Source organism: Apodemus sylvaticus, chromosome 1 (assembly GCF_947179515.1).
Source record: "Apodemus sylvaticus chromosome 1, mApoSyl1.1, whole genome shotgun sequence".
In the NCBI taxonomy this organism is placed as follows: Eukaryota; Metazoa; Chordata; class Mammalia; order Rodentia; family Muridae; genus Apodemus; species Apodemus sylvaticus.
In genome coordinates, this window is record NC_067472.1 from 60,821,495 (window position 1) to 60,846,879 (window position 25,385).

General features: G+C 50.1%; 1 protein-coding gene across 1 annotated transcript in view; it reads right to left on the reverse strand.

Annotated features, from left to right (window-relative positions):
* Nucleotides 1-25,385, reverse strand: part of Shank2 (SH3 and multiple ankyrin repeat domains 2) — a 391,984-nt gene that overhangs the window by 236,817 nt on the left and 129,782 nt on the right. The window contains exon 10 of the mRNA XM_052194528.1: nucleotides 5,738-6,056. Within this exon, the coding sequence (XP_052050488.1) occupies nucleotides 5,738-6,056 (319 nt within the window). The remainder of the gene's footprint in view (nucleotides 1-5,737; nucleotides 6,057-25,385) is intronic.

Genomic DNA, 25,385 nt, shown 5'->3' on the forward strand with positions numbered 1-25,385 from the left:
AGCTAGCCATATCCCATCCAGCTTAGAGAATCAAATACAGCCAGTTAGCTTTCTCCTCTCTATTCAGCCCTGGAGCCCAAGCCTGAAGAATAGTGTCGCCTGTGTCTTCCCACACACTTAAGGCAGTTAGAAGAAATCCATCAGAGGCAAGCCTACCCAGACCTACCTAGGCAATCCCTCATTGAGACTATCTTCCCAGGGCCTTTTGTACCATGTTGCCCACGTGTGTAAAGGCCCTGTGGCTTGGGGTGCTTTTACAGAACTGTGAAGGTGTGCTCTGTTATATTTGACTGTAGTTCTTCCTTTATCTGGTCAATAGTGAGATGTATTATCCATTACATCATTGGCCCATAAGTTCTTACTTTTCCACCTGGCATGACTGTGAGATCTAGCCACAAGACTTGGGTTGGTGTCTTTGAGAAGCCCAGTCTACAGATGTGAAATTGGGGCTGTGGCATGCTAAATTTAGGCCCTCATTTATAATGTTGGAGAGAATGGATGAGCACTGAATACACAGGGCCTGCCTGGCCCCAAAGTCTGAATCTGACCTTCATCCATGTAAAGTGAGGAGGGAAACAGGCCAAGCCTCCTGGCTTCTTCTAGCATGAATGCAGGGCCTAAAAAACATACCTGGGCTCTGTGGCCACTGAGGGAGGGGGATGTTTGCTTGTAATTAGGGCTAGCAGTGTATACCTACACCCACACATACCCAAGGTATTCTAAATTAAAACCATGGATACAGTCATTAGAGAATTATAGAGGTACAGATGCCTGAGAGGGCCATGTGGCCACCAGGATGATAGCTGTAAGGTGGAGATAGAGGACAGAACACAGTCTCAGCCTCAACTCTTTATATAGCCTCTCTTTGCCTTGCTAGCCACAGCTTGGGGCTTCATGAATCCATCCATCCATCTATTTTCCCACATAGCCATACATCCGTACGTATATACATACATACATACATACATACATACACATAATTGTCCATCCATCTATCCACTCACCATACATCCACCCACCATCTATCCATCCATCCATCCATCCACATAGCTATCCATCCACCCACCCACCATCCACCCACCATCCATCCATCCATCCATCCATCCATCCATCCATCCATCCACCCATCCATCCATTAACCCACCCATCCATCCATCCATCCATCCATCCATCCATCCATCCATCTACCCATCCATCCATCCACCTATCCATCCATTAACCCATCCATCTATCCATCTACCCATCCACCCATCCACCCATCCATCTATCCATCCATCCATCCATCCATCCATCCATCCATCCATCCATCCATTCATCCATCCATCCATCTATCCACCTATCCATCCATTAACCCATCCACCTATCCATCTACCCATCCACCCATCCACCCATCCATCCATTCACCCATCCATCCATTCACCCATCCATCCATTCACCTATCCATCCATATAGCTATCCATCCATGCATCCACCCATCCCCATCCATCCACTTACCAACATGTCTATTCACCATCCACTGTCCATCCATTTACCTTGCCATCTGCCCACCTTACTGTATAGCTGAATACTATCTCTTCACTCACATACCCAAACTTCAAGAGACACTGCCTAAATCCCAGCTGACCCCTTGATTACTAGATATTGGAAAAAATTAATGAATCTTTTAAAGTATCAGTTTCCCCGTCATGAGTGACCATGAGAACAAATCAATAGGAATCCACTCTACATAGTGCAGTGTCAACTGCAAAGCAGGTAACAAAATTCTGGGGTGCTCTAACTAATTCAAGCCAGTGCCTGTGTGTTATTCCACACAGAAGTCGATGTAAACATAGTCTTGGATCTTTCTAACCAACTCTACAGAACAGCAAGCTCTGAGTCATCAATCTGGAGGCCCAGAAGCCTCCAAGATCAGGGATAGGGGGATCATTGGTCATGAAGCAGGTCATGCATGTGTGTGCACGCACGCACGCACACACACAGAGAGAGAGAGAGAGAGAGAGAGACAGACAGACAGACAGACAGACAGACAAGTAAAGCTCAGTGGTGATGGGTGGTCCTGTGAGGGTTTTGAAGCATCTTCCTATCACCATTAACCTGAACTTCATGAAGTGCCCCAAGGCAGCAGGAAGAAAAATTGAGCCCATTTCCCAGATGCAAGAGGATTTCCATGAATAATTTACCTCTCATGGGAGTCATATCGACCCTCGCATCCTGATGTTCTATCCTGTGGTATAGTAAAACAAAAACAAACAAACAAACAAAAACAAAAAAACAAACAAAAAACAAAACAAAACAAAAAAAAACCAGGAAAGGCTGTACCTCAAGGGAAGGTGTTCTATAAACTTTGTCCTCTTGCCCAGGGGCTGTGCTCTCCTTATGACAGCCTTGAGCAACAGCAGAGCCATGGCCCCAGGTAAGGGGTAGCCTCAGACAGGCAGGCCTGAGAGGCTAAGCTAGAGCATCCACAGAGAGAGAATGGGTCAGCAATTCCCAGCCCAGGCATTTGTGTTTCCTTCATGTTCTGGCCAAGAGCAGCCAGATGGAGCACCAGCTGACTTGCTTTGGTCCAAGGGTTAGATTGCTGGAGATTCAGTACCAGAAAGGCAATGTTCTTTCTGTTCTGTGGGGTGACTGGGAAGGAGTAATTGGGCCTTCCCAGCTACCCTGTAGAACGGGAACTACCCACACACTGAGATCCCTCCATTCATCCCCTCTTCCACCGGTTACTCATTCATTTATTCATAACTTCCCAGGCAGTCTATCACAGGGCAACACACACATCTGAGCACAGAAGATGGGAGAGGCCCAGGCCCAGGCTTTGTAGTGAACTCCAACCAGGTAATGTTTCTGCTGAGACTAGGGCTACAACCAAAGTCAAAGTTAGAGTGCACACAGGCTTGTCTGAGCTAAGGTGAGATTGAAGCAGTGCAAAAGAGACCACAGAAGGAGTCTGAAGGAACACACAGCAGGTAGAGCCTAGAGCACTGTGGCTGTGGCAGTAGGGTGGGACCAGAGTGGCACAAGGGCAGAGGTGGAACATCAATAAGGAGGTCCTGTAGTTGGTCTTGGGAAGAAATGAGTCAGGGCTGATGTGTAGAGTCAAAGAATTCCAGATACGTTCAGGAAGAGTCACCTGGCAGACATCTGCAGAAATCAGTGTCTCTCTGGGAAAGGCCTGGGATAATGGAGGCCTCAAGAGCTCCTAGCTGGGGCTTGGGCATAGCCAATATCATACCAGCAACTGGGCCTTGAACTCTGGCTGCATTACAACCCATAATTGCTATGCCTACAGACTCGACACATACCAGCCTCTTCTTTTCTGGCTACTGAAGACTTAGAGAAAGGAACACCAAACTAGCAAGCACACAAGGCTTATGCCAGGCACCTTAGTTTACCCTGCCTCCAAATACCCATCCCTAGGAGCTATGACAGTGACAAGGACTCGCCATCGTCCAATGGGCCCATCGCACTGGCACAAAAAAAGACAGCTTCAGGAGGGGCATAGGATAAGGTACAACAATCAGCAGTGGGCAGATCCATTATATCTTTGAGGGGATAGAGGGAGGGGCCCATCCAACTCACAGGTAGGAAGTACAATACCCTTACTGTGTTGTACCCAGGCAGCTGTGGCCTGCCAGAGTAATCATAGTCTACTGCACTCTGCAGACTACACAAGGAGAAGGGCTATCTGGACCTGGATTCCATAAGTAGCCAGGGTGTACCTGCTCCTATAGAAAATATCCTTCACTTGGCCCTGCTTCCCCCAACCATAAACCAGGTAGTCTTACCCACACTGTTTTGTTGGTGTCCTGGTGACATGCTATCACACATTAGGTGTAGGTGACAAATAAATGTCTAGGGAGATCTAAACTCAATATTAACACACACACACACACCCCTTCTCTTCTCCCTCTTCTCCTATCTCTATTAACCCAGACAGGGACCAGGATAGAAGCCAGGGAGGGAACCCTTTCCTGTCTTTGCTGAGGTAACCATGTCTTCTCCACCGATTGCAGGATTGGGTATGCAGGTCCCCATGTTCCTATAGACCCAGAGAGAGAACATACAGATAGACAAAGAATAGAGCCACAGAGACATCTAATCGTCACTCTCAGATCCATGTCTGATAGGTCGGGAAGCACAGGCAATGTGGCTGCCCCTGAATCTGCTAGAGCCTGCAGGGGAAATACTAGAGTAGCCTGTGCCTTCTGAAGTCCACGGCACATACAGAATGTTCTATAGTCTCTGGCACCCTGCTCTGCAATGTGAGATCCTTGTCTCTAAAGGGTGTCCTTTTGTGATACCATCTGAGGAACTGGCTTTTCCTGGGGTAATAGATGATGATGATGTCGATGTCACCATCGTCACCACACAACCTGAAACTGCAGAGATGGGTGGGGTTGGAAAGGGCAGTATGTCTCAGATGGGCACAGCTGGAGAGGACCCATGGCACCACTGTCTTTCTAGGGTGTCACCAGCCCCTTTGCTCCCTGCCAAAGCTAAAGTCACTTAGAACAACTGAGACAGTAGTGAAATGTCCCCATGAGGAGTATGGCCAGATCCCCCTGTGATGTTGAGCAATCTTCCACATCTGGACAGATGAGAGGCCCTGGGAGTACTGGATGGATGGATGCCCTAACCACCTCCCAGGGTTCCCATAGGGTAAATGCCAAGTCTCCCAGGATTGTGACTCAGCTGTGCCTCTAGGTGCCACTAGAGGGTGCCGCCTCTGGAGAGGTGAACACAGGGACTCAGACCTGTGCTATGTAGGCACAGGGCAGAGACCGCTTCCTACCCTTTCTGGGCCAGCCTGTATTAGGCTGAGCAGGGCAGGAGAAAAATCAAAGGGGAGGGAAGACAAAAGATACTAGGAAAAGGAGAGTGGAAGTAACCCCCCCCCCCCAGTGAAGATATCGCTGTTAGGGCAGGTCCACACCCCTCCATCCCCCACCGCCCACCACAGGGATCATGGGAAAACTGACTATTCATTCCCTGCTGCCCCAAATCTCTCTGATGGCCGTCAAACATAGCCTTAAGGTATCCATAATCAGCGGATCCCTGAGAATATCTTCTCTTGGCTAAGAAACTCAGGAAGGCAGAGGTGTGCTTAGGAGCAGACCATGGAAATGCAGGCCCCTCCTGGCTATGCAGGTCAGAAGCCCCTTCCCTAGGGAAGGTCCAGATCATGATACCCTGAGTGGTCCCCTCAACCTGCCCCATCACTTGGGGCTACTTCAGAGGTAGATGGAGAGGCTTTGAGCCCCTGCCATGCTGGGCAGATACAGTTCTTTATTTGTAGCATAAGCCAAGGTTGCTGGAGACACGGCTAGTTTCTTGTGCTCTAACATGCCTCTGAGCCCCCTCTGAGGTTTATATTCCCCTCCAGGCTGTGATTTCTCATTGCTGCAAGCATGTGGTCACTGGTTTGGACACAGTGTGCATATGACAGAGGAGACTGCTGGGAGAGCACTTGGCACAGACAGTACTCTCCGCTCTGATTGCCTAAGGCCCTTTCACTTCGAGGAACAAGGAGTCAAGGCCCTGGAAAGGACATAAGGCCCCTGCACAGCTCAGCCTTCCTCACCCCTGCATTGAGAGTACTAGGCTAAGCAGAGAGGCCCCGGGCTCAGCAGACAGAATTCAGCCTTAGTGTTTTCTAGGACAGCCTGAATTGAGGAGCATCTATGGTTAATCATCTCCCATGGAAGTCCCTGCCCACTACCCAGTTTCTTCTTACCCCACATGCCAATGTGGCTGTGGCCTCTTGCCATCCTCACCAGTACCACCCAGCCTGTTGAGTGACGGGGATCGGCTGCGGGGCCCAGGGGTGTAGCTTCCAAGGTTCTTAGTGGCTCCATCAGGTTTGTTGGGTGTCTGCTGCAGCAGCTGGGGTGAGAGGCTTCGGTGGGAGGTGGCTGCAGAGCAGACAGCCCATTCAGGTGCACCAGCATTGAGGTTGTTGTCACTATTGGAACGCAGAAGAACTCTGGGGGCAGCCAATGTGTTGGGGGGCCGCCGCCTCCGGTTGGAATAAGCTGGGGCCTCTCGGAAGGGCACTGGGTTGGGGAGAAAAAGAGAGAAAGGGATGAGTAATGTCAGGAGCCAGGGACACAGGAAGGCCAGGGCTGCATGCATCTGCACTCCATACAAGCCAGGGATGGCCCTGAGGGCTTGGTGTGGGATCTGAGTAGTGCCGTGCTCCCCAAGGCCTGACTCACCCCCAACATGAACACAGAGAAACACTGAGACAGATAATGTCTCCAGCACAGGGAAGCTCAAACCAGGACCTTAATGGAAGGGACTCAAGGTCTGACCTTCCATCAGGCCAGCCCATGCCTTCAGCAGGGAGACATAGCCATAACACATATAAGATGGGCTTCCCCATGTCACCAAGCATTAGACAATGCATGGCTCAGGAGCATCCCCTAAAAATCTAGACATGACCTCTGTGGGCAGAGCTTTGTACCCAAAATTCTTACACTAGTGTATATAACCCAGGACCTTGGAATGTGACCACATGTGGGGAGAGGTCCTTTATAGGAGCGACTATGGCAAAATGAGTGACTAGAATGACCTCATGTGATAGCAATAATCAGGATCCAGAGATTTAGGACCCAGACATGAGGATACAGAGAAGATATCATCTATAAACCATAGACAGACCTCAGGGGACCAGCTCCAGGACATTTTAATCTTGGATAGTCAGCATGCAATATGGGGAATAATGGGTATTTCATCTCTATGCACTCAGCCCTATAGCCTTGGTCATAGGGAAAGCCAGCCACTTCTGTCCCCCAATCTCTTAGGTAGAAGAGGCCACAACACACCAAAATCTTCTAGTTTTCCTCTCAGCAAGTGGAACCTAGCATCGTGTGGCAGCAGCAGGTGGCCCCACTCTACTGAGTGTCTCACAGAAAGGTCTAGACAGAGCTGGGTCCTCACACTCTTGAGCCCAATATATCTGGGGACTCAGATAAGGCAAACCTGGGCAGCTTCAGGTATGGTGTTCATACTGCAGTCACAATAGATACCCTCACCTTGATGGCCAGAGTTATCACACACCCATAGCCTCTTAATTGATACCCAGTGAAGCCCGGCTACAAGATTTCTGCCCCTAAATCCTAGAGTTCTATTCTATAAACAGTACCCCAGGAAGCTAGAAAAAAACAGGGCTTGCAGGAACTAACCTGAGTAAGGGCCCTGACATCAAAGAAACATAGCACTACAGTTTAGGGCAGCCTATGGCAACAGCTGCCTAAGGTCAGGGGTCAGAGGTGGGCACCTCATAGAGAGCTAAGATTCCTGTTCCATCAGAGTCCATGGCTTTCTGCTCCTCTTCACAGCCGGAGGGTGAAGACATGGGTGGTGCTAAAGTAGGTATTTCATGAACAGTTCATGGGAACAGAATGGCTCTGGCAGATCTTATGGTGTCAGAAGTGCCTCATCACAGCTTACAGGGACAGACGTTTCCCTGGAGAAACTCATGGGGACAAAAGTGGCCTAGGCACAGTTTTTAGGGACAAAGGTGTCCCTGGAATAACTCACGAGAACAGAGATAGCCCAGGCATAACTCAAGAAGTGGCCCTAACAAGGATAGAGGGGGTCCTGGAGGAACTCATGGGGACAGAGCTAGCATCAATACTGCTCAGAGGGACAGAGTGGCCTTGGCAGACATTCTGGGGACAGAGCCCCAGCATAGTTCACAGAGACAGAGATAGCAAACGTAGTTCTGACAGTTCTCTTTCAGATCAGCTGTGAACCAGGACAAGCCTCCTCTTTCCTAAGAATCAGAGCTAGGTGCCAAGCTGGGAAGCCGTATAGCAGGGTAAAAAGCTGCTAGGCCTGGGGCTCTTGTGGTATATGGAGGGAGTCCCCATCTCTCCAATGGGCAGCAGCATGTGTCATGCACCCTGCTTTCTCTGCAAGCTTTAGATGGGAAAAGATGGTCAGCAAACCTCCTGGCTATGTGCAATCCCATTTCTCCAGCATGTGACTCACAGGGGCTGGTCAGGGACAGACCAGGAACACCAAAGGCTGGTAGAGTCTTCCCTGAAGCCAAGAGCCTGTGTTCTTAAAGAACTAGGCCTACAGCACCAGCAGCCCACCTCCAAAAGAACCACAGCAGGTCAGGCCACTGTGTTTGGCTGGGAACAAAGAAAGCCTTGCTGAGGACACTGCCAGAGCTGGGCCTTGAGAAGTCTCAGAGTATTCACCATAGAGCCAACCAGGAAGTCTGGGGTGATCTTGGGATTTACAGATTTAAAAGGACTTGTAAAGGACAGGTGACCTCACAATCTCAGTCTGATCTGCCACTCACTGAGATCAGGGACTGGAGGTTTCTCTTGGTGTGAAAGCCAAAAGGCCAGCAGACATGGAGAGGATAAAAAGTGCCTATACCTTGGGGGTTCTGGGAGTATCCCCTGGGTGAGGCATGTGGAAGGTACCGGAACAGCCTCAAGACCCAGACATGCTGGCACCCTGCAACTGCGCATCTGTGAGGTCAACCATTCTAAGAGTACAGTTGATGGCATGCATCTCTGACTGTGTAACCAGTAAGGTATTAATAGCCTTAATGGCAAAGTAAGTGGATGAGAGGGCGCTTGATAACCTGCCCATTGTGAAGATAGACTCCGTAGGAAAGAAACGTCCATAGAAGTAGAATGGAGATAGTATTACTTAATACTCTAACCCATGGCTTCAACTCATGCTTTCCGTGGGTTATAAAAATTGAAGTCCCACATGGCATATTTTGGTAAGCCTCATCAGAAAAAGAAGAGGTTCTATTCTATACCCGTTTTGAAGAGCCTGGGTCTGAAGAAGGAAGGAGTGGGCAGGATGTCCTTATGCAGGCGAGGCCACATAGGCAGGGTCATAGAACAAAACAGCCGGGACATTTTATACACATTTCACCCCAAAGACCAGGCAAGTGAGTCAAATGGGCCCACACAGGTAACATTAGAGTGAACGTTTTAATGAAAATCGTCTTGCTTAACGACCAAACCTCATAGCAAATTAGTTTCGAGGCTGCTGAAGTATCTCTGGTGTTTAGTTCACAGTAAGCTTGGGGAGAAAGTGAGCTTCTTAATTTCCTTAAAGTCACCTCTTTGGAAACCTGGTTTCATCAAAAAGATAGCAAGCTTGCTATCTGAGAAAACTCTCTGACTGGGACCATACACGCAAATGATGTTTTTTTTTTTCATGAAAAGTGTTAAAAATAACTCCTTTCCTGTCTGAAAATGATTAATATGCCACCCAACGGTTTCCTTCTTTCAGGCAATCTGCAAGCTCTTAGGTGGGTGGATATTTTCTTAGCCGTCTTACATGCATTTATTTATACAGTATTTTTTTCCTTCCCCACAATAAAAATCATACAAGGTATGGTAAAGCGGGATTCTTCATGTACCCTATGGTTTCGCAACCCAAGGAGACAGCCAGGCAGAACTGGCAAGTGGCATCAGAAGAGGATGCTTTGGGTGCACCCAGCCATGCGCCCTGGCCCTCCTTAGCAGGTGCTCACAGCCTCCAGGTGACTGGAAGACGAAAACCAAAACTTCTTTTATTTTCCCCAAGACCTAGTTTCCCAATGTGTCCCCTGGCATAAGCTCTCTGAATGAGATGTTCTGGAATGCAGTTCTGCCAGAGGCTGGTAGCTCAGAAACACACTAAAATACAAAGGCACCTTCATCTGTGTTAATCTTCCAGACCTGACTAGAGCCAAACCATATCACAAAGCTGGGGCAATTATTCCTTGAGCGGTGAACCGCAACCAGCAATTTGAGGAGGCACCCGAGTCCCCTCTCCCCCGAGAAGCAGCCCACAGCTGCTCACTAGGCACCCCACGCTTCCTACAGCTTTCTCCTTACCTTCCTTCTTGGTGAAGGCATTTAACAAAGACTTCATTTTCCCTGTGACTTTGGCAGCGGTCCGCTCATTATATAACCCTCTCGGCGGGCAGGAAGGCTAGGCGCACAGCCCGGCCCCTCGGAGCTGGCGCGGCTGGGACCCGGCGAGCAGTGGCGGGCGTCTGGGCGCTCTGCAGCCCCGAGCATTGCTGGGCATGCCAGACCCAGCGTGCTGGTGACAAAGCCCACCCCATATTCTGTCTGTCAGCTGGGAAGCAACTGTGCGCAGACTGAGGCTGCTCTCAGAGCCGGCTACCTCTGGCGGTGATCCTCATGTGAGCAGTGCCACTCTGCTGGGAGAGCAAGCAGGGCATCCGCGAGGCAGCATCACGCAGGGTTAACATGGAGCAGGCGATTGCGCGCGAGCTGGCCGCCAGGAGACACCGGGAGGCATTTGTGAGCCGGAGCCCCAGTTATCCAAGGAAACCCGGTTGCTGCTGGGCGCTCCGTGCGCCTGTGGCTAAATATAAAGTACTGTGCTTTTTCTATTTTTTTTTTTTTTACATTTTTTTTTAAAGAAGAAGCCAAGTCTATTTGTCAGCTAGCAGATGTGGTAAGAAAGTAAAAGGAGAAATATCCACGCTTCAGACAAGTCACCAGAAGATGCCTGACACCCCGGTAGGCATGCCAGGATTCAGGGATTCTGACAGTGACCTATTTCCCTTTGAAAGAATTAGACACAAGTGGCATTACTTCTCTGGCCCTCCCCATCCTGATAATGACCCTGGGAAAGCAGGACTCCACCCCCTGCTGCTTACATTTGCTTTGTGTGGGGAATGGGAAATAATAATTGGCAAAGTAGTCAGAGGTAAAGCACCCCAATACAGAGCAGCCGGCAAAAATGGGACCTTCAGAGCTGTTTCCCCACATGTGTGTCTCTGGCATTCACACCCAGACAGAAATCAAGCAAGGGAAGCTCTCCCCAAACGTCACCTTGAGAAAGTTCTGTCTGTATAGCAAACAAAGAGAGTGCACGGCTGTGCCCTGCAGTGGGTGGGGCAGGGAATGATTCCCGCACCAGAGTGAAGGTGCTTCCAGAGGAGGGAGTGCGAGGGTCAGGCTCTGCACAGGGCATCTACCACTGGGGCAGCAATTAACAGTGTGCTTCGCTTCTGCGGTTGCCAAGAGAACAGCTTCCCGAACCCGGGGGTTGGGGAAGAGAAAAGGAAAAGGAAGAGACAGGAAGAAGCAACTGGAACACTGAATTCAATCCCATATGGTTGACACAGTTTATGTCAACAAAAATGGCGGTGTAAGGAAGAGGAGGCTGGCGTGCCCAAGCAGTGGCACCTTCCTTCCTCAGCATGCTTGGGATCCCAGGCACGCTCAGAATGGTGGATGCTGTGCCAGGCGTTGTCTGGGGAGAAAAAAAAAACTGTGCCTGATTCACTATGTGTGTCTGTGAGCTTCATGTCGGCTGAGCATTTAAACATCACCTCCATTGGGCCCACACGGTTCGTCAGCAATGTCAAAACCGCCCGTGTGACATCCTCCCCTGTAGTATCACAGCCGGTGGCATCGAAACGGCTGGCTTAGAGACAGAGCGGCTGTCTAACGTTCACTGCTGCGTCACGCATGTGGCCTCTATGGTCCTTTGGACATTCTAGGCAAGTTTGAGCAGCTTTCGGGAGGGCCTCTGCCTGTGGCATCACCCACGAGGATCCGTCTTTCAGGGATGAACTAGAGATACCTTTCTTGGGTAGGCTTCAACATGGAGGTTTCTAGATCATCATGAAACACTTGGCCACATTTGGGGTGATGACACCAGTGTCCATGAATACAGGAAGCCCCACTCCAGAGGCCAGGGACCCTGCCAGGCATGCCCACAACCACATGGGCTGGGGGGACTTGCCAGAGCTATGGGGACTCTCTGAGACACCAGTGATGTTCAGTGCTTACGCCATCTGTTGGGGATCAATATCTTCCAGAAAGCACAAAGCTGCACCCAAGTCTAGTTTCCCTGCCACCCACTGCTCTGGCATCTCCTTGGCCACTGTGTGTGGTACAGAGAATGTGTGCCCACAACTGGGTGGTAAAGCTAGAAGCCAGGCTCTGTGCCACAGTCACTCTTCCCACCAGAAGATCCTACATCTGACACTGACCTTCGATGGAGGTTGTGGGAGGGGGCCTCTTCCCAGGAGGGCAGTGTGACATCCCACACCTTTTCTGAATGAAGGAGATGACAGAACCTTTTCCACACTGGGTCTCTGATCTTAAACATGTCCAAAGAGTGAGGATCAAGCAGGTCCTGTCCCATCTTCCCTAGAGCAGAACCCCAAACTCCCAAACTCCAGCAAGGCAGCAGTGTCACATGACCCAGATACAGAGCCCAGCTGCCATCACCACCAGCCATGTATGAGGCTGCTGCTCCTTTGGATGTATTTGCTCACAGATAGAAGCCTCTGTGGAAGTGTGCAGAATCCCGAGCTATCCAATGAGAAGAGCTGAGAATATCCCCAGGTGGAGCCATGTTTCCCCCTAGTTTCCTTCGTGCCAACTAGACTCAACCCTGAATCCAATGTCCCATCGGGCAGTGGAGAGTGAGCTGTGATGGCTGGGACGGCAACAGGTACAGGGTACTGGTTGCATGTCCAGGTAGGGAAAACCAACCAGGCTATGGATAGATGATGCTGTGACAAAAGACCCCACGGTATAATCCCACCCAAGGGTGTTCTCTTCAGACACCTTCAGTCTTTTTCTTTTTTAACATGTATACAATATATTTTGGTCATATTCATCCCAACAGCCCCTCCACCTCCTCTTAGGCAGCAAAGTTCAGGTCCTCGTTAAAGCTCACTGAATCCAACCAGTGTTGCCTATGAGTACAGGGGTATAGAGCCATCCACTGGAATATGGGCTACCTACCAGTGGCTGCTCCCTCCCCCGGTAGCCATCCACTGGCAATAGACCTTCCACTGGGAGGGGGCGCTCATGACCTCCTTCCCATCCATACTGGAATTCTGGCTGGCTTTGGGCTTATAGAGGTCTTATACAGGAAACCACAGTGCTGTGAGTTCATGGGAGCAATGGCTGTGTCTTGTGCCCAGGATAGCATTTCACAAGGTTCCACACATCCTCCAGTTTTGCATTCTCTCCTCTCTTACTTCTGTGCGGTTCCCTGAGCCTTGGTGGTCGGGCAGTGCAGAGGAGTTATTACAGAGGTCCCACTCAGGGATGGATTGTTAATTACAGTCACTTAATTCTCAGAACTGACAAGTTATGAGTTTGCATTTGCCACTGTCCGCTGCTAAATGAAGCTTCTTTGACAAGGCTGAGCACAGCTCAGCTTAGAAGTGGGGTGACCTTGTAGAGTGACTGTGGCAAGCAGGATTGTGGGCAGGAGGGCATCTGTAGTAATCTGGGCGGTCAGAATCCTGTATAGTCGCTTTGGGATAGGCTCCGCTATGGAGAGGTGGAGGTGCCCCATGCTATACCCTGAGAATTCCTGCTGGGGGAATGGGCCCGTTCTGATACAACCCCGCAAAGGTGCTGTCCTTGAACACCCCCAGCAACAAAGGGGTCTCTGCCTGCACGCAGTGATTCTTGTTGTCAAGGGCAGGTCATGGCACCCTACCCCACGGAGGTGTTAGCTCTGTACCCTACCTCCCAACCCCCCACCAATGAATCTCTCCTCTTGGCTTCAGACAACAAACAAACACAGGAGTGTTTATTTATTTCTCATCTTATCATGTTACTGCAGCCTGTGGTCTCCCAGCATGCATGGCTGGCAGAACATCAGCTGTGTGTGAACGACTGTCCCATGCAAGCAGCTGTGGTTTGGCTTACTCTGCCGCGGTTCTGTGCTCACAATCTGTCCACAGACAGTGAGCTCCGCTCCTCCTCTCCCAGCATGACCTGTCTACACCATTCCCTGGGGTCTTCCACTCTGGTGACCATGGGGATCCCTACTACCAACCCAGGTTTCTCTGGAAAGTTAGGATGGTGCTAACTGAGGCTGGCAGCAAACCTACAGATCCCTAGGAAATACTGGTAGCATCCCTAAGGACACCAGAAACCATAGAGCGGGGATTAAAAATTAAAATTAAGGGAGAGATAAAATCCAAAAGTTGTTTCTCTTCAAGACTGCTAGAGATCCTTTATTCACAGTGCTTTCTCACGAGACAGTTTGAGATTTCTGGACTGTTCTGGGGTATATTAGTTAGGGTTCTCTAGAGTCACAAAATTTATGGGTAGTCTCTACATAGTAAGGGAATTTGTTGATGACTTAAAGTCTGTAGTCTAACTCCCCAACAATGGTCAGCAGCAGCTGTGCTTGGAAGGCCAAGGATCTAGCAGTTGCTCAGTCCCACAAGGCAAAAATCTTACTTCTTCTAATGTCCTTATGTAGGTCTCCAGCAGAAGGTGTGGCCCAGATTAAAGGTGTGTGCCACTATGCCTGGATCTGGGACTTGCTTTGTCCCAGATGACCTTGAACACAGAGATCCTCTTGCCTTAGTCTCCTGGGATTCATAGCCACTATGCCTCAAGATCTCTATGCCAAGATCCCGATTAGAAACTTTTATCTCCCAGCCTCCATATTAGAATCACAGGTGAGCCTTCCAATTCTGGATTGTAGTTCATTCCAGATATAGTCAAGTTGACAGCCAGGAATAACCACTACGTGAGGGTATCCCCGTCCTGGGTTCCCCGAGAGCACCCATAGAACTCTCTAGAGATTTGCAGAGGTTGTGTAAGGTGCTTGGGTCCTGGAGGTGCCAGGGCGCCCCGCCTTAACATTATTGGTGTGAAGATGCCATGGTCCAAAAACCAACAACACCCATTTCCTCACTTTCTTTTTCTCTTAGAGAGAGGGTCTCATTATGAGGCTAAGCCTGGCCTGGAACTTACCATCCTCCTGCCTCAGCCTCTTGGGTACTCACTCCCACATCCACAAGCTTTTCCCCCACCTGATTTTATTCTGGATGACAGGACATGGGCAGTATCTGATGTACAGCCGGCAAGGAGCACAAGTCTAGACATTTAAGCATGGACTCCAGCGCTGGAGGGAGGTGAGCTCTGTCAGCATCTGGGACCACGCAATCTCTATGTCTGCTTGGAAAAAGATCAGATCATGTCCCCGGGACCAGTTTCCAGAAAGAGAGTGACCCTCAAATGAGCCTGACACCATTTTCTCTCCATTCCACAACCTGCATGGCCAACAGCCTGCGTCCCTGCACCCACCCTGGCCATGGGACTCCCTCTCAGAGACTCACTAAGCCCTTCATTTCCATGTCTTTTGACAGCTGCCTGACAACAGGCTGAAAATAATTTTACTTCTTGTACAAAAAAAGGCTCTCTGTGCATCAGAACATTTTGAGGCTCTCAAGTCCTGGCAGGGAGGACGTGGCAGGTGCTACCAGCACGTGGTGAGACTCGGAAGTGCTTACTGCTGATGACAAGCAAGCGTGTCTCCCCTTGCTGTGGTGTCAGTGTGTGGGAGCTGGGCAGTGTGGGCTGAGGCACTGTCCTCTGCAGCCATGGGCTAGCTGCTCAGGCAGTCCCTTTGCCTCAGTTTCCCCCACCAGCAGAACTGGAAGAACTTGGCAGTACTGGCTGTGGGGTTACCCGAGTTCATGTGTTCAGGGCAAAACAAAGTGCCCCCCCCAGCACTCTGGAGAACTACTTAGTGGGGAGTGAGGCTCTGTGACCCCAGAAAAGCTACCCCTCCTCTTTGTACTTGTGTTTCTGTATAAAAGGATGTCTCTGGAGCTGCCTCATGAGAGGTGGCAGGAGTTCAAGTGTTTCTATTTGCAACAGTACTGTCAGCACTGGCTGAGTAATATGTGCCATTAGAACATGTGTAATGGAATCCGGGGACACGGCTCATTTCACAGTGTTTGCTTAGCATGCGCAAAGCCCTAGGTTCAATCCCCAGCACAGCGTAAACCAAGCACGGTTGATATAATTTACACCTGCAATCCCAGGAGATGAAGGCAGGCGGATCATGATTTTAAGATCCTCAACTACACAGCAAGTTTGAGGCCAGACTGGGCCACAGGATACCCTGCTTCACAACAACAGCAAGAAGAACCCACGCACACACCAAACTACAAGTCATCAGGTGGAGAGGTAGTGGACAATCCCCTCCCCTACACAGACCCTCCTTAGCATGCCCTGTTTTTCAGGGTGTTACCTCCTCCAAGACAACTCCCTGGGGGCTGACCCTGCCATTGGAGACACTGTCTGTCAGGATTCCTAGTGCCACAGTCAGTCCTTTGGGCTTTTCATGTAGCCTGGTTATGCCAGTGTTTCCTTTTTCCCCTGAAAACCAGGAGCTGGAAATTCCCAACATGCTGGAAACTAAATGAATGACTAAAGAATCCAGTCCCCACCCACTGGGTTCCAGGTACAGCAGGCTGGTCTGTCTCCAGTCCTATTTAAGTGACATGAGGCAACAGCCAGCCCACTGCTTAGCACCACCCCTACCCAGGGCTGCCCCACCCCTATCAAGGGCTTATGCTGAGACATGCCACACTGACACACTAACTAGTTGACTGGGGACCAGGGAAGGACTGTGCAAGAGGGCTCTGACAGGATTGTCACTTGAACAGGAGCACCAGAACTTAGTTCCCAGAATCCTCTTGGTGTCTTCAGGGTTCCCTGCAGCCTTATTTTGCTGGATGAAAGCTAGAGCCTGTCCTTAGCTTCTGATGTCCCTTGGCCTCACCCATCTGATTTGCAGAGAGCATTTTGATCCAAGGGAGGGAGTACCCAGTGAGGCAGCAGCAGAAAGAGAAGCAGAAGCGCATTTGTAAATGGGTGGGGGAGGCAGTTTAACTGGGCACTCACCTAGGTCACGATGGCGCTCCCTCAGTCACTGTACATTCGGGAGTTCGTGTTAGACCCCCCTCAGGAGCCTCTCATAGAGAAGAGACCTGCCAGAGTGGGCACAGGCTGTGTTCTGAGGATACGCTGAGGGTGGGTACTGAGGGCACAGGCTGTGTTCTGAGGATACACTGAGGGTGGGCACTGAGGGCATGCTATGTGTGTTCATGAGGTCCCACGCTTCCTTTCAGCTATGGCTAGATACCTCAAGGCACAAAGCCGCCATTCCCACCCCTACCCCAAGTGGTACCACCACAGTGGGAAAGAAGAAAATGGGAGATTCTAGAAGCAGCTAGTCAAACTTCCCAGGCTTTGTGGCGTAGCACACCTGTTTGCCTTGAGGCGATCCTTATTTTTTCCTCCTAAGCCTCTTGAGGTTCTTCTACTCCACTGACCCTTATTTCAGGGGAGGAGGACAAGGTAGAGAGAGATGGGGCTACTGAGGCAGGGGAGTACCTGAGCTGCTTTCAACACTGGTTCAGAGGCTGCTCTGTCTCCTGGTCTAACAGAGGTCCATGGGGAGCTGAGAGGAGAGTGAGAAACTCCAAAGGGTTTCAGTGGCCCACCTGACCCCAACTCCAACAAATGTAAGAAAGGTGTAGGGCCCTTGGCCAGCAGGGTCTGACTATGGCAGGGAGGCAGAGGCAGATGCAACTGGGCAGGTAGAGGCAAGAGCCCTATTCTTTGAGCCCATTCCCACCAAACTCAAACCAGCAGACCTCTCACTTCCTTTCCTAGTAGCTTCAGATAACTGCAATTTAAATATTAGTAGGCAAAGTATCTCCATCTCACAGTAATTGGGGAATGAGTCATTACCCATATAAATAAGGCCAGATATTAAAAGGCGTCTCAGCAGTAGCATGGGGTTCGCTTTGCACAAAGACGTGGGTGTCGGCGTCTGCGGCGTCTGCACCATTCCTGGCAGGAGCCACTGAGGGGCTCAACTTTTGGAAGGTGTGTGGCACCCAGGGTGAGTGGCACTGCCAAGGAGCAGGCTTCAGAACTGGCCTGGGCCTGGCTGCACTGGACTAATGCCGAGGGGCTGGGTAAGAACTGGTTAAGAGCCTCTTGCCAGTAACCTTGGCTATGTGTCCAGGACCACAGCCAGTACAGAGTCTCTGGAGGCTTGAGAGAGGTAAGAGAGACTGGAATATATTCTGGAAAGATCCTAGGTGTCAGATGCTGCCCCCACCAGCCAGGCCCACCTTGCTCTGCCTGCTCAGGACTGGCTGCTCTATTCTCCACCCCTAAGGCTGGTAAAACCCACATCTTGATCTCATTCTGGACTCAAACATCACCTCTACTTCCCCTTAGACTCAGCCAGCAAGCACCCTTGTTTCAGACCTCGCCTTTTCCCACCTAGGCCTGTCTCTGAGCTCTGGAAGCTTCTGGTGGACAGAAGAGCATGGATCAGGTTTTTGGCTTCTACCTGGACCTGAAGACCCCACCTGTTCAGCTCCCCCAAGAGAGCCCTAGAGTCCTGCCTTCCTACAAGAACCCTTCCCCCAAGATGGAAGGACGCCCGAAGGTCCCCTGTAGACTTCAGAGAGACAAAGATAGCTGTCTGCAGGGAGTTAGCCAATTACCAGCAGTGCTGATTAGCAGAGTACAGTCCTCGGCCTGGGAGCCAAGTCCATGCAGCACCCCCTCCTTCCCCAGCCTCCAGCCCTGATGGGTCCTTCAGTCCAGCTCCTAGGAATTCATGAAATTTAAGCCTGGAGCTAGCAGATGGGCATCCTGGGCCAATGAGTGGCCCAAAGTGGGATTCCAAGATACAGCTCCTCATTTAAAGAGAAGCAAGCCCTTGCCTGCTTCATGAGGTCCCTGAGCATCCTGAGGGGCAGAGAGCCTAGGAAGGGCTTTAAGACCCAGGGAGACTGGACTCACTCTCAGCCTTCCTGGAGATAGGGAGCATGTGCTAAGCTCAGCCTCTTCCTATCATAAGCATGTGGCATGTTCCTTGGCCGGAAGTCTTACAAGGTGGAGGTAATATGGGGACTCCAGAGACTCAGGCAGGTATTCTTCTGCACAGCCAACATATAACAAGGTCTGCATCCTGTCTAGGCTACATGCATGGTAGAGAGCTGATCGCCACCTGGCTTGGAAGCTTCTCCATAGTGAACACACAGGCCCAGCTCTTAGCTATTAAGGAGAATCAACTTTTCCTGTCCATCATTGTTCTGGCTGGACTCTCCGGGAGCTCTAGAAAGGACTCTGCCTTGCCCTGACCTACACAGCCACTGCTTCCCTGACATTGCCTTATGAAGTCGTATTATTTAAGAATTCATACTACGTATCTTCCTGAGCAAAAAATCTATCTTATTCACTACTTCACTACAGTAGAGAACTCCCTCCAAAGATGCCTTCAAATGCTCCTCCAATAAACAAGTAGATAAAAATGAAGGTTCTCCCTCCCACCCCACGCTTCGCCCTTAGCTTTACTTCATTACATAAGATAACTGTTTCTAGAATTCCTCACACCATGAATACTCCTTCCTGTACCTTCTGGGAGGTCTAGGGCAGAGGACAAAGTCACAGTCATTCTTGTTCTGGTAGACCCACTGCCCAGCATAGTAAGAGCTTAACAATGGGTGTAGGGACCTAACAGAAGCAATATGAGGGAGGGAAGTCTTATCTGGGCTCCCCGGATTAAGGTGCAGTCCATCATGACGGGGAAGGCTTGGCAGTGGGAGCATGAAGCAGCTGCTCACATCCCATCCACAATCAGGAAGCAGAGAGAGATGAGCGCTGGTGCTCAGCGCACTTGTCCTTTCCATTCACTTCTGGACCCCAGTCACATTGAGAGTGGGTCCTCACAGCTCAGTTAAACAACTCTGAAAAAACCTTCCCAGACACACATGGGGGTGTGTCCTAGATGATTCTAGTCATGTTGATGATCAAGATTAATGCTCATACATGGCAAAAGGCTCTCCTTCTTGGTATATCTGCTAACTTCTGATACAGACTCTGCACAACTGTATCTGTTATCTGGTGAGCGTTGAATTTTCTAGCAATAAATAAAATCATGGGCAGAACAACACATGAAGCCAGTTATAGGGTTCTTTTAGAGGGATTGCTATTGCTTTGATCTTAGAATGAGGTCTGACTCTAATCTCCCTTCCAGGGATCCTATAGACACCCCAAGGTACTTGCTAAGTTCCACAAAGTCAGGATTTAAATCTCCACCGTTGCCTCTGCAATGGAAACCCCTGACATCTCCCCTGGGTTCTCCTTTAAGTTACTGTTTTCCATTGGACCCTTCAGTTCTTCCCTGGCACACATCTGGAAGCTCAGGAACCTGTCAGGGATTTGAGGAAGATTTGGGTGAAGATTTTTCAGGTGTTCCTCTCTATAAGAACTTCCCTCTTCTATTTTAGCCATCTAGAAAACTCTGACCCCAATGTGTAAATGGAATCTTTTAGCCAGTGAGATCCCACTATCTGTGAGGGCTTTTCCTGGGGCTTCCCTTCCCTCAGGGCCCAGAACCTCTATTTCTATCTGCTTTGGGCCACTCAGGAGTGGCATCTATGCACACTTCATCACTGTTCCTAGCAGGACGGTTATCTGACACAAGTGACATGGCCTCTTACCATAGAGGCAGGAGGGGAAACAGCCTTCCCAGAACCTCTGTTCTTGTCATGAGTTTTCCTACACCACTGGGAAAGAGCACAGCCACGGAGGGGATTTTGCTGCAATAAACAAATCCAACTGTTTCCTACACAAGAGCCCTGGGAGACCAGAAGTGAAGGCTAATGGAAAGGAGAGTTTGCCGTTTACTGTGTCTGTCAATCAAAGCTAATAAAGTAGGGCAGGGAGTACAGCTCAGGTGGTAAAGTGCTTGCCTTGCATGCACAAAGCCCTGGGTTCTATGTCCAGTACAGTATAAACCAGGTGTAGTGACACATGCCCATAATTACAGCACTTGGGAGATAGAGGCAGGAAGATCAGGAGTTCAAGGTCATAACCAGTTATACAAAGAGTTTGCAGCTAGCCTGGGATAAATGAGTCTGAGACAGACACCCAGAACATGAAATGCTCTTGGAGTTGCTGGGAACTGATTCTAGAACTCGAATAAACTTCTTCTCGCTGGATCCAAATACCCAGCTGTATTTTGGGAACTAGAGAGGCACCGTGGCTGATTTAACCTTAAAGCAAATCAATTTCAGGGATGTACTCATGGTCTGGTTAATATTAAACGCAACTGGGATCAGGAAAGCCCTGAAGCCCAGAGAGGAACAGAGAATACTGGAAGGACTGATGAGCAGTGTATACAGCCAGAGATTGAAGGCATGGAGGGCACGTGCCCACATGCTCATAGACCCACACTGGGTGGTGCTGTGAGCCCTTGCCATGAACTGGGGATGGATTCTATTATTAAAATGCTGACCGCAATTTCCCTGCCATGGCTTCCCACAATAGAGTTGGACTCACTTCTATTACCATGGTATGTTAAGCCAAGAAATGTACCAACCATTGCATAGAAAGACTGTTGGGTAGACTCCTTATGGTTCCCAGGCAAGTTGACAGACATTTGTGTGTCCTCCTGATATACCTATTGCTGTGGAAGCCTCCATAGGGGCTTATATCCCTTAGAAGAGCTCCAGAGATAGTCTGGAGGCCAAGAAAGTTACTGAGGAGGTCTTTCAGGATACCTATACAGGTTTGTCATGTGTCAAGGAATACCTATGTTCTTGAACCATGTTACTTATTCCCTGTGGGTCTCTGCATCTTCATGGGTAAATGAGACTCAAATGACATGCTCTATGAAGTCCTTTCTGGCTTTAGGAAGCAGGGAGAAGTAGGCACAGCAGTGGGTTTGCAGAGCTGTGTCAAAAGCTCACTCTCGTTCCTTGGTGGGGTATAGGCACCTCTTCCCAAACAGCTAATGGGATTCTAAGGTTGCAGAGCATATAACTTGAGTTTTATAGCATCTGGTTCCTCCATTTAGCTAGAGGAAGAACCTAAGAGATCCTTAACACTGAAAGTGACAATTCTGGGACGCCTAAGGGAGAGGTAGCCAGCAAAATCCAACAGTCAGGAGAGGATGCCTTCCATGTGATGTTACCAGAGGCTCTCCCTTCAACCACAAATGTTCCTCACCAGCCCTCCTTGGTGAGTCCAGGAGTAAGGCCTAAAGCCAGATAGAAGAATCCCACAGGCAGTTGTTACAAGGAAGATGTGTGCCACCTAGGGACACTCTGAAGTCTATAAGGGTGTGCCCCACGGGGCATCTTCAGAGGTTGTCCTGGACTCACTGGAGCATTGGCACTGGATCTAGGCCAGGTCACTTTGATGGAGTCTGAGTGGGACGGCTCTGGCATAGGGTCCTGCTCACTTGCACAGGGGTAGGATAAGGTGGGGAGAGTATCTTGGCATGGAAAGTAACAGAGGTGGAGACTGCAGTCATCTTGTCCCCCTCTGAAAGTAATTAGAGGTGTGGGTAGACAGGAGGGACTTTCTATCTCCCCAGCTGCATTTCACCCTCCACTGAGGGTTTTATAGAATGGCTGGGCTAACGTGGCCTCTGCCACTTCTCCTGGAATCACTTTGGAATCCTGATAGGTGTCCGTTCCATGATCCTGAGCATGCTCCAGCAGATGTTGAACATGGAGGGCTGGATCCAACAAGTTGTAGATTACCAGTCTACGCTCAGAGCAGGGCCAGAGCCTCCGGCTCTCAGGTAATGAGGCACATGGGACATTCAAGTGGTGATTCACTGGTGGGGTTGAAGGTGACATTTCATGGGGGCTGGAGAGGCCCTCAGAGGAAGCTGAGCAGGCTTCGGGTGGTCTAGGGAGGGTATGTGGAAGGAGTGATGTTATACACAGAATTATCAACACCTCCACATTCCATCTCTGGTTTCCACCTTTGGAAGAAGACCCTTTCACGGTGTGATTGGGTTAGAATGGGTCACTAGCTTAAGCTCTTGTCACACATGGTTGGGTCCTTATATGAAGAGACGGTCAGGGTAGGAGCACACAGAGGATACCTGTATGAGGACATGGGGAGACAACACCATGGGCAAAGGGGAGAGGCCTCAGGAGGAGCCAGTCCTACAAGCCTCCATCTTGGACTTTTGGGATATGGAATGGGGGACATGCGCCACCGAAGCCCCAGCTAAGTGCTTTTCCTAGCACTCAGGTAGAGTGAGGAGTGCACACACATTCCTACAGGGGGTGTGGTCCATTGCCTTTGAAGTGAAACTCTGGTCCTGGACTAAGCACTGAAGACTGAAGTTGGGCCTCCTCTTCATGAGCTATTTTGGGGTCTTGAAGGACATCTTGGGTAGATAGCCTTATCTCCTTCCACCTCATCTTGAAGACAATCCAGTGCTTCTGCACCAATAGCACAGTTCCCAAGTCCACCAATAGTCCCCAAGGGGTGCAAGCTCCCAAGGGTGTAAGCCCGCATACCTCACCTGTGTGTAGCCAGCTCTCCTTCCAGCCCCCCTGTTCTGGCTGATGGGCCCGCTACCACATCAGTCCCATCCCTTTGTAGTCTACTTTTACCAACACCCAAGGAGCGCTCCATTTTTCTATCTGGGTCAGCAGCACAATCCAGGAAGTGTACTCTCCCTGCTCGCTGCTACGCGATGTGGCCAGCCACACATTTATCTCAGGAGGGTGGGGGAGGGGATGAAGTTTCCTGCCCCTGAACTTGATCCTTCTGGTATTACCCAGGAGGTGGTTAAAATGCTGTGTGAGCTTCTACAGCTGCCATGGCCCACGTGCAGCAGGGTACAACTCCAGTTTCTGCAGAGGGACAGATCTTGAAGTCTGCCTTTCCGTCCCTCACAGCTTTTTGGCCCTGTGCAACAGTTCTGTGCTGTCCCCTGTGACATTATATAATGTCCCTGGAGGCTTCTCGCTGTCCTTTTCAGGCCAGGTTCTTCAGAGCTGGGAAAGATGCAATTGGACTCTTTGCTTGATCAGTAGCATGGCCCAGACATTTTTGTGCCTGTGGCACTTGCTTCTCTGAGATCTTTCTTCTCACAGAAGGAAGCCGCAGGCCAAAGGGTCTGAATGTGCTTATGGTTATTGCAAATCGCTCTCCAGGAAGAACTAATTAGCCACTAGGAGTAAATTTTTTCTTAAAAAATAAGATATTATAGAGAGACACGTGTGCTCTTCTTTTTACCTACCAGACCATGGAAACAGTAGGCCCCAAGGCATTGGATTGTCTCAGGAGTCTCATGCTGGGGAGGGAAAGGCTGAAGTCTGGGGGTAGACAGAGGGGAGCTTGTCTCCTAGAGACCTCCCAGATTTTGGGGAACTTGTCAGACCACCTTGCAGGAGAGACTGGAGCCTTGACAGTGATGGGTCAGTGCCGGGCAGGGCCACACCCTGACCAGGACTCTCAGCTCTGCGCTCTTCCTGCCCTCTGTTTAAACCTAAACTTCACATCAGGACCCTGAAGATAGATTTGAGAGTCACTTCACTTCTTTGTCCCTCTTCCTAATGTGGCCATATCAAATGACTCCTTTCTCTGCTTTTCACTATTAGCTGTCTCTTTAATTGGCCTACTAAGGATGAGTTACCAAGCCTGGCCTGTTGAGACCATTAGAGAGAGTTGAGGTTCCAACCCTAAGAGCTTCAGTAACAATGCCAAAGCCAGAGGTCATCCTTCCAGCAGAAGACGGATCATAACCCTCGTGATATCAGGCGAGCGTTCCTCTTCCCTACTCCTGGATCTTCCCCCGATGGGCAGCAAGCCACCAGCTTAAAGGGTGTTATCTACTGGCTGGTTTCTGGCTCTAGTCCCCTTGGGTGACCTCAGGAGAACTGTGACGCGTTTTTGGTGGGTGATGTTGTCTTGGTAACCGTGGACAAGAATGGGATCCAGTAAGCTCCTACCATTCCTAGAGTCTCTTCCCAGAGGCTCAAACCAGGATGGCAGGTAGCACAGTAGGACCGATGAGGTTGGATCCCCATACAGAAGAGGATTTATGCACTCAGTAATAGAGAGGGGCATCACAAAATTAAGAATCACAGGCAGGTCCTTAGTGAATGAATAAACATCTCCCATAATTACAGAGCGGGGAAGCAGGAGGAGCAGAACAAAGGCGGAGAGACAAGCATCCCAGCTGCTCGCTGCAGGGCTGAAAATAGATACCCACTGGAGAAGACTGGACCCCACAGGGCGGAGTTGGTCGTCTGTGAGCTTCCTGCAGTCAGACAGCATCAAGAGCAGAGGATGGGAGGGCCACTGAGAAGGGGAGACCTCACCTCAAAAGACACTGGGATAGTCCACACACACACACATCCTGGGAAAGCCTGTGGCAGAGGGTGACCTCAGGACGCCAGATGCAGAATGACTGAGACGGACACCAGCACCGGGGCCTTTGCCTTCTGGAAGCAGGGCAGGGTGGCGAGCTAGAGTCTGCAACGCAGCCTAGGTTGAGAGAGTCACTGTGCACAAAGGTGGCAAAGGAGACGGTGGGGGCTTTTACAGAAGGCAAAAAGCAAAGGCTCCATCCTTCCCAGGTACTCTGTGGGGAGGGGACTCTGTAACTACAACATCTCAGATTAGTAATCTGTATGTTAATAGTGAAAATATTGGCCACATGTTCTGGCCAACATGGACCAGTTATTTACGAACTGCTTGTCTTGGGATCCACACATGTAACATCTTGTCTGATGCCTATATCAACATAGACAG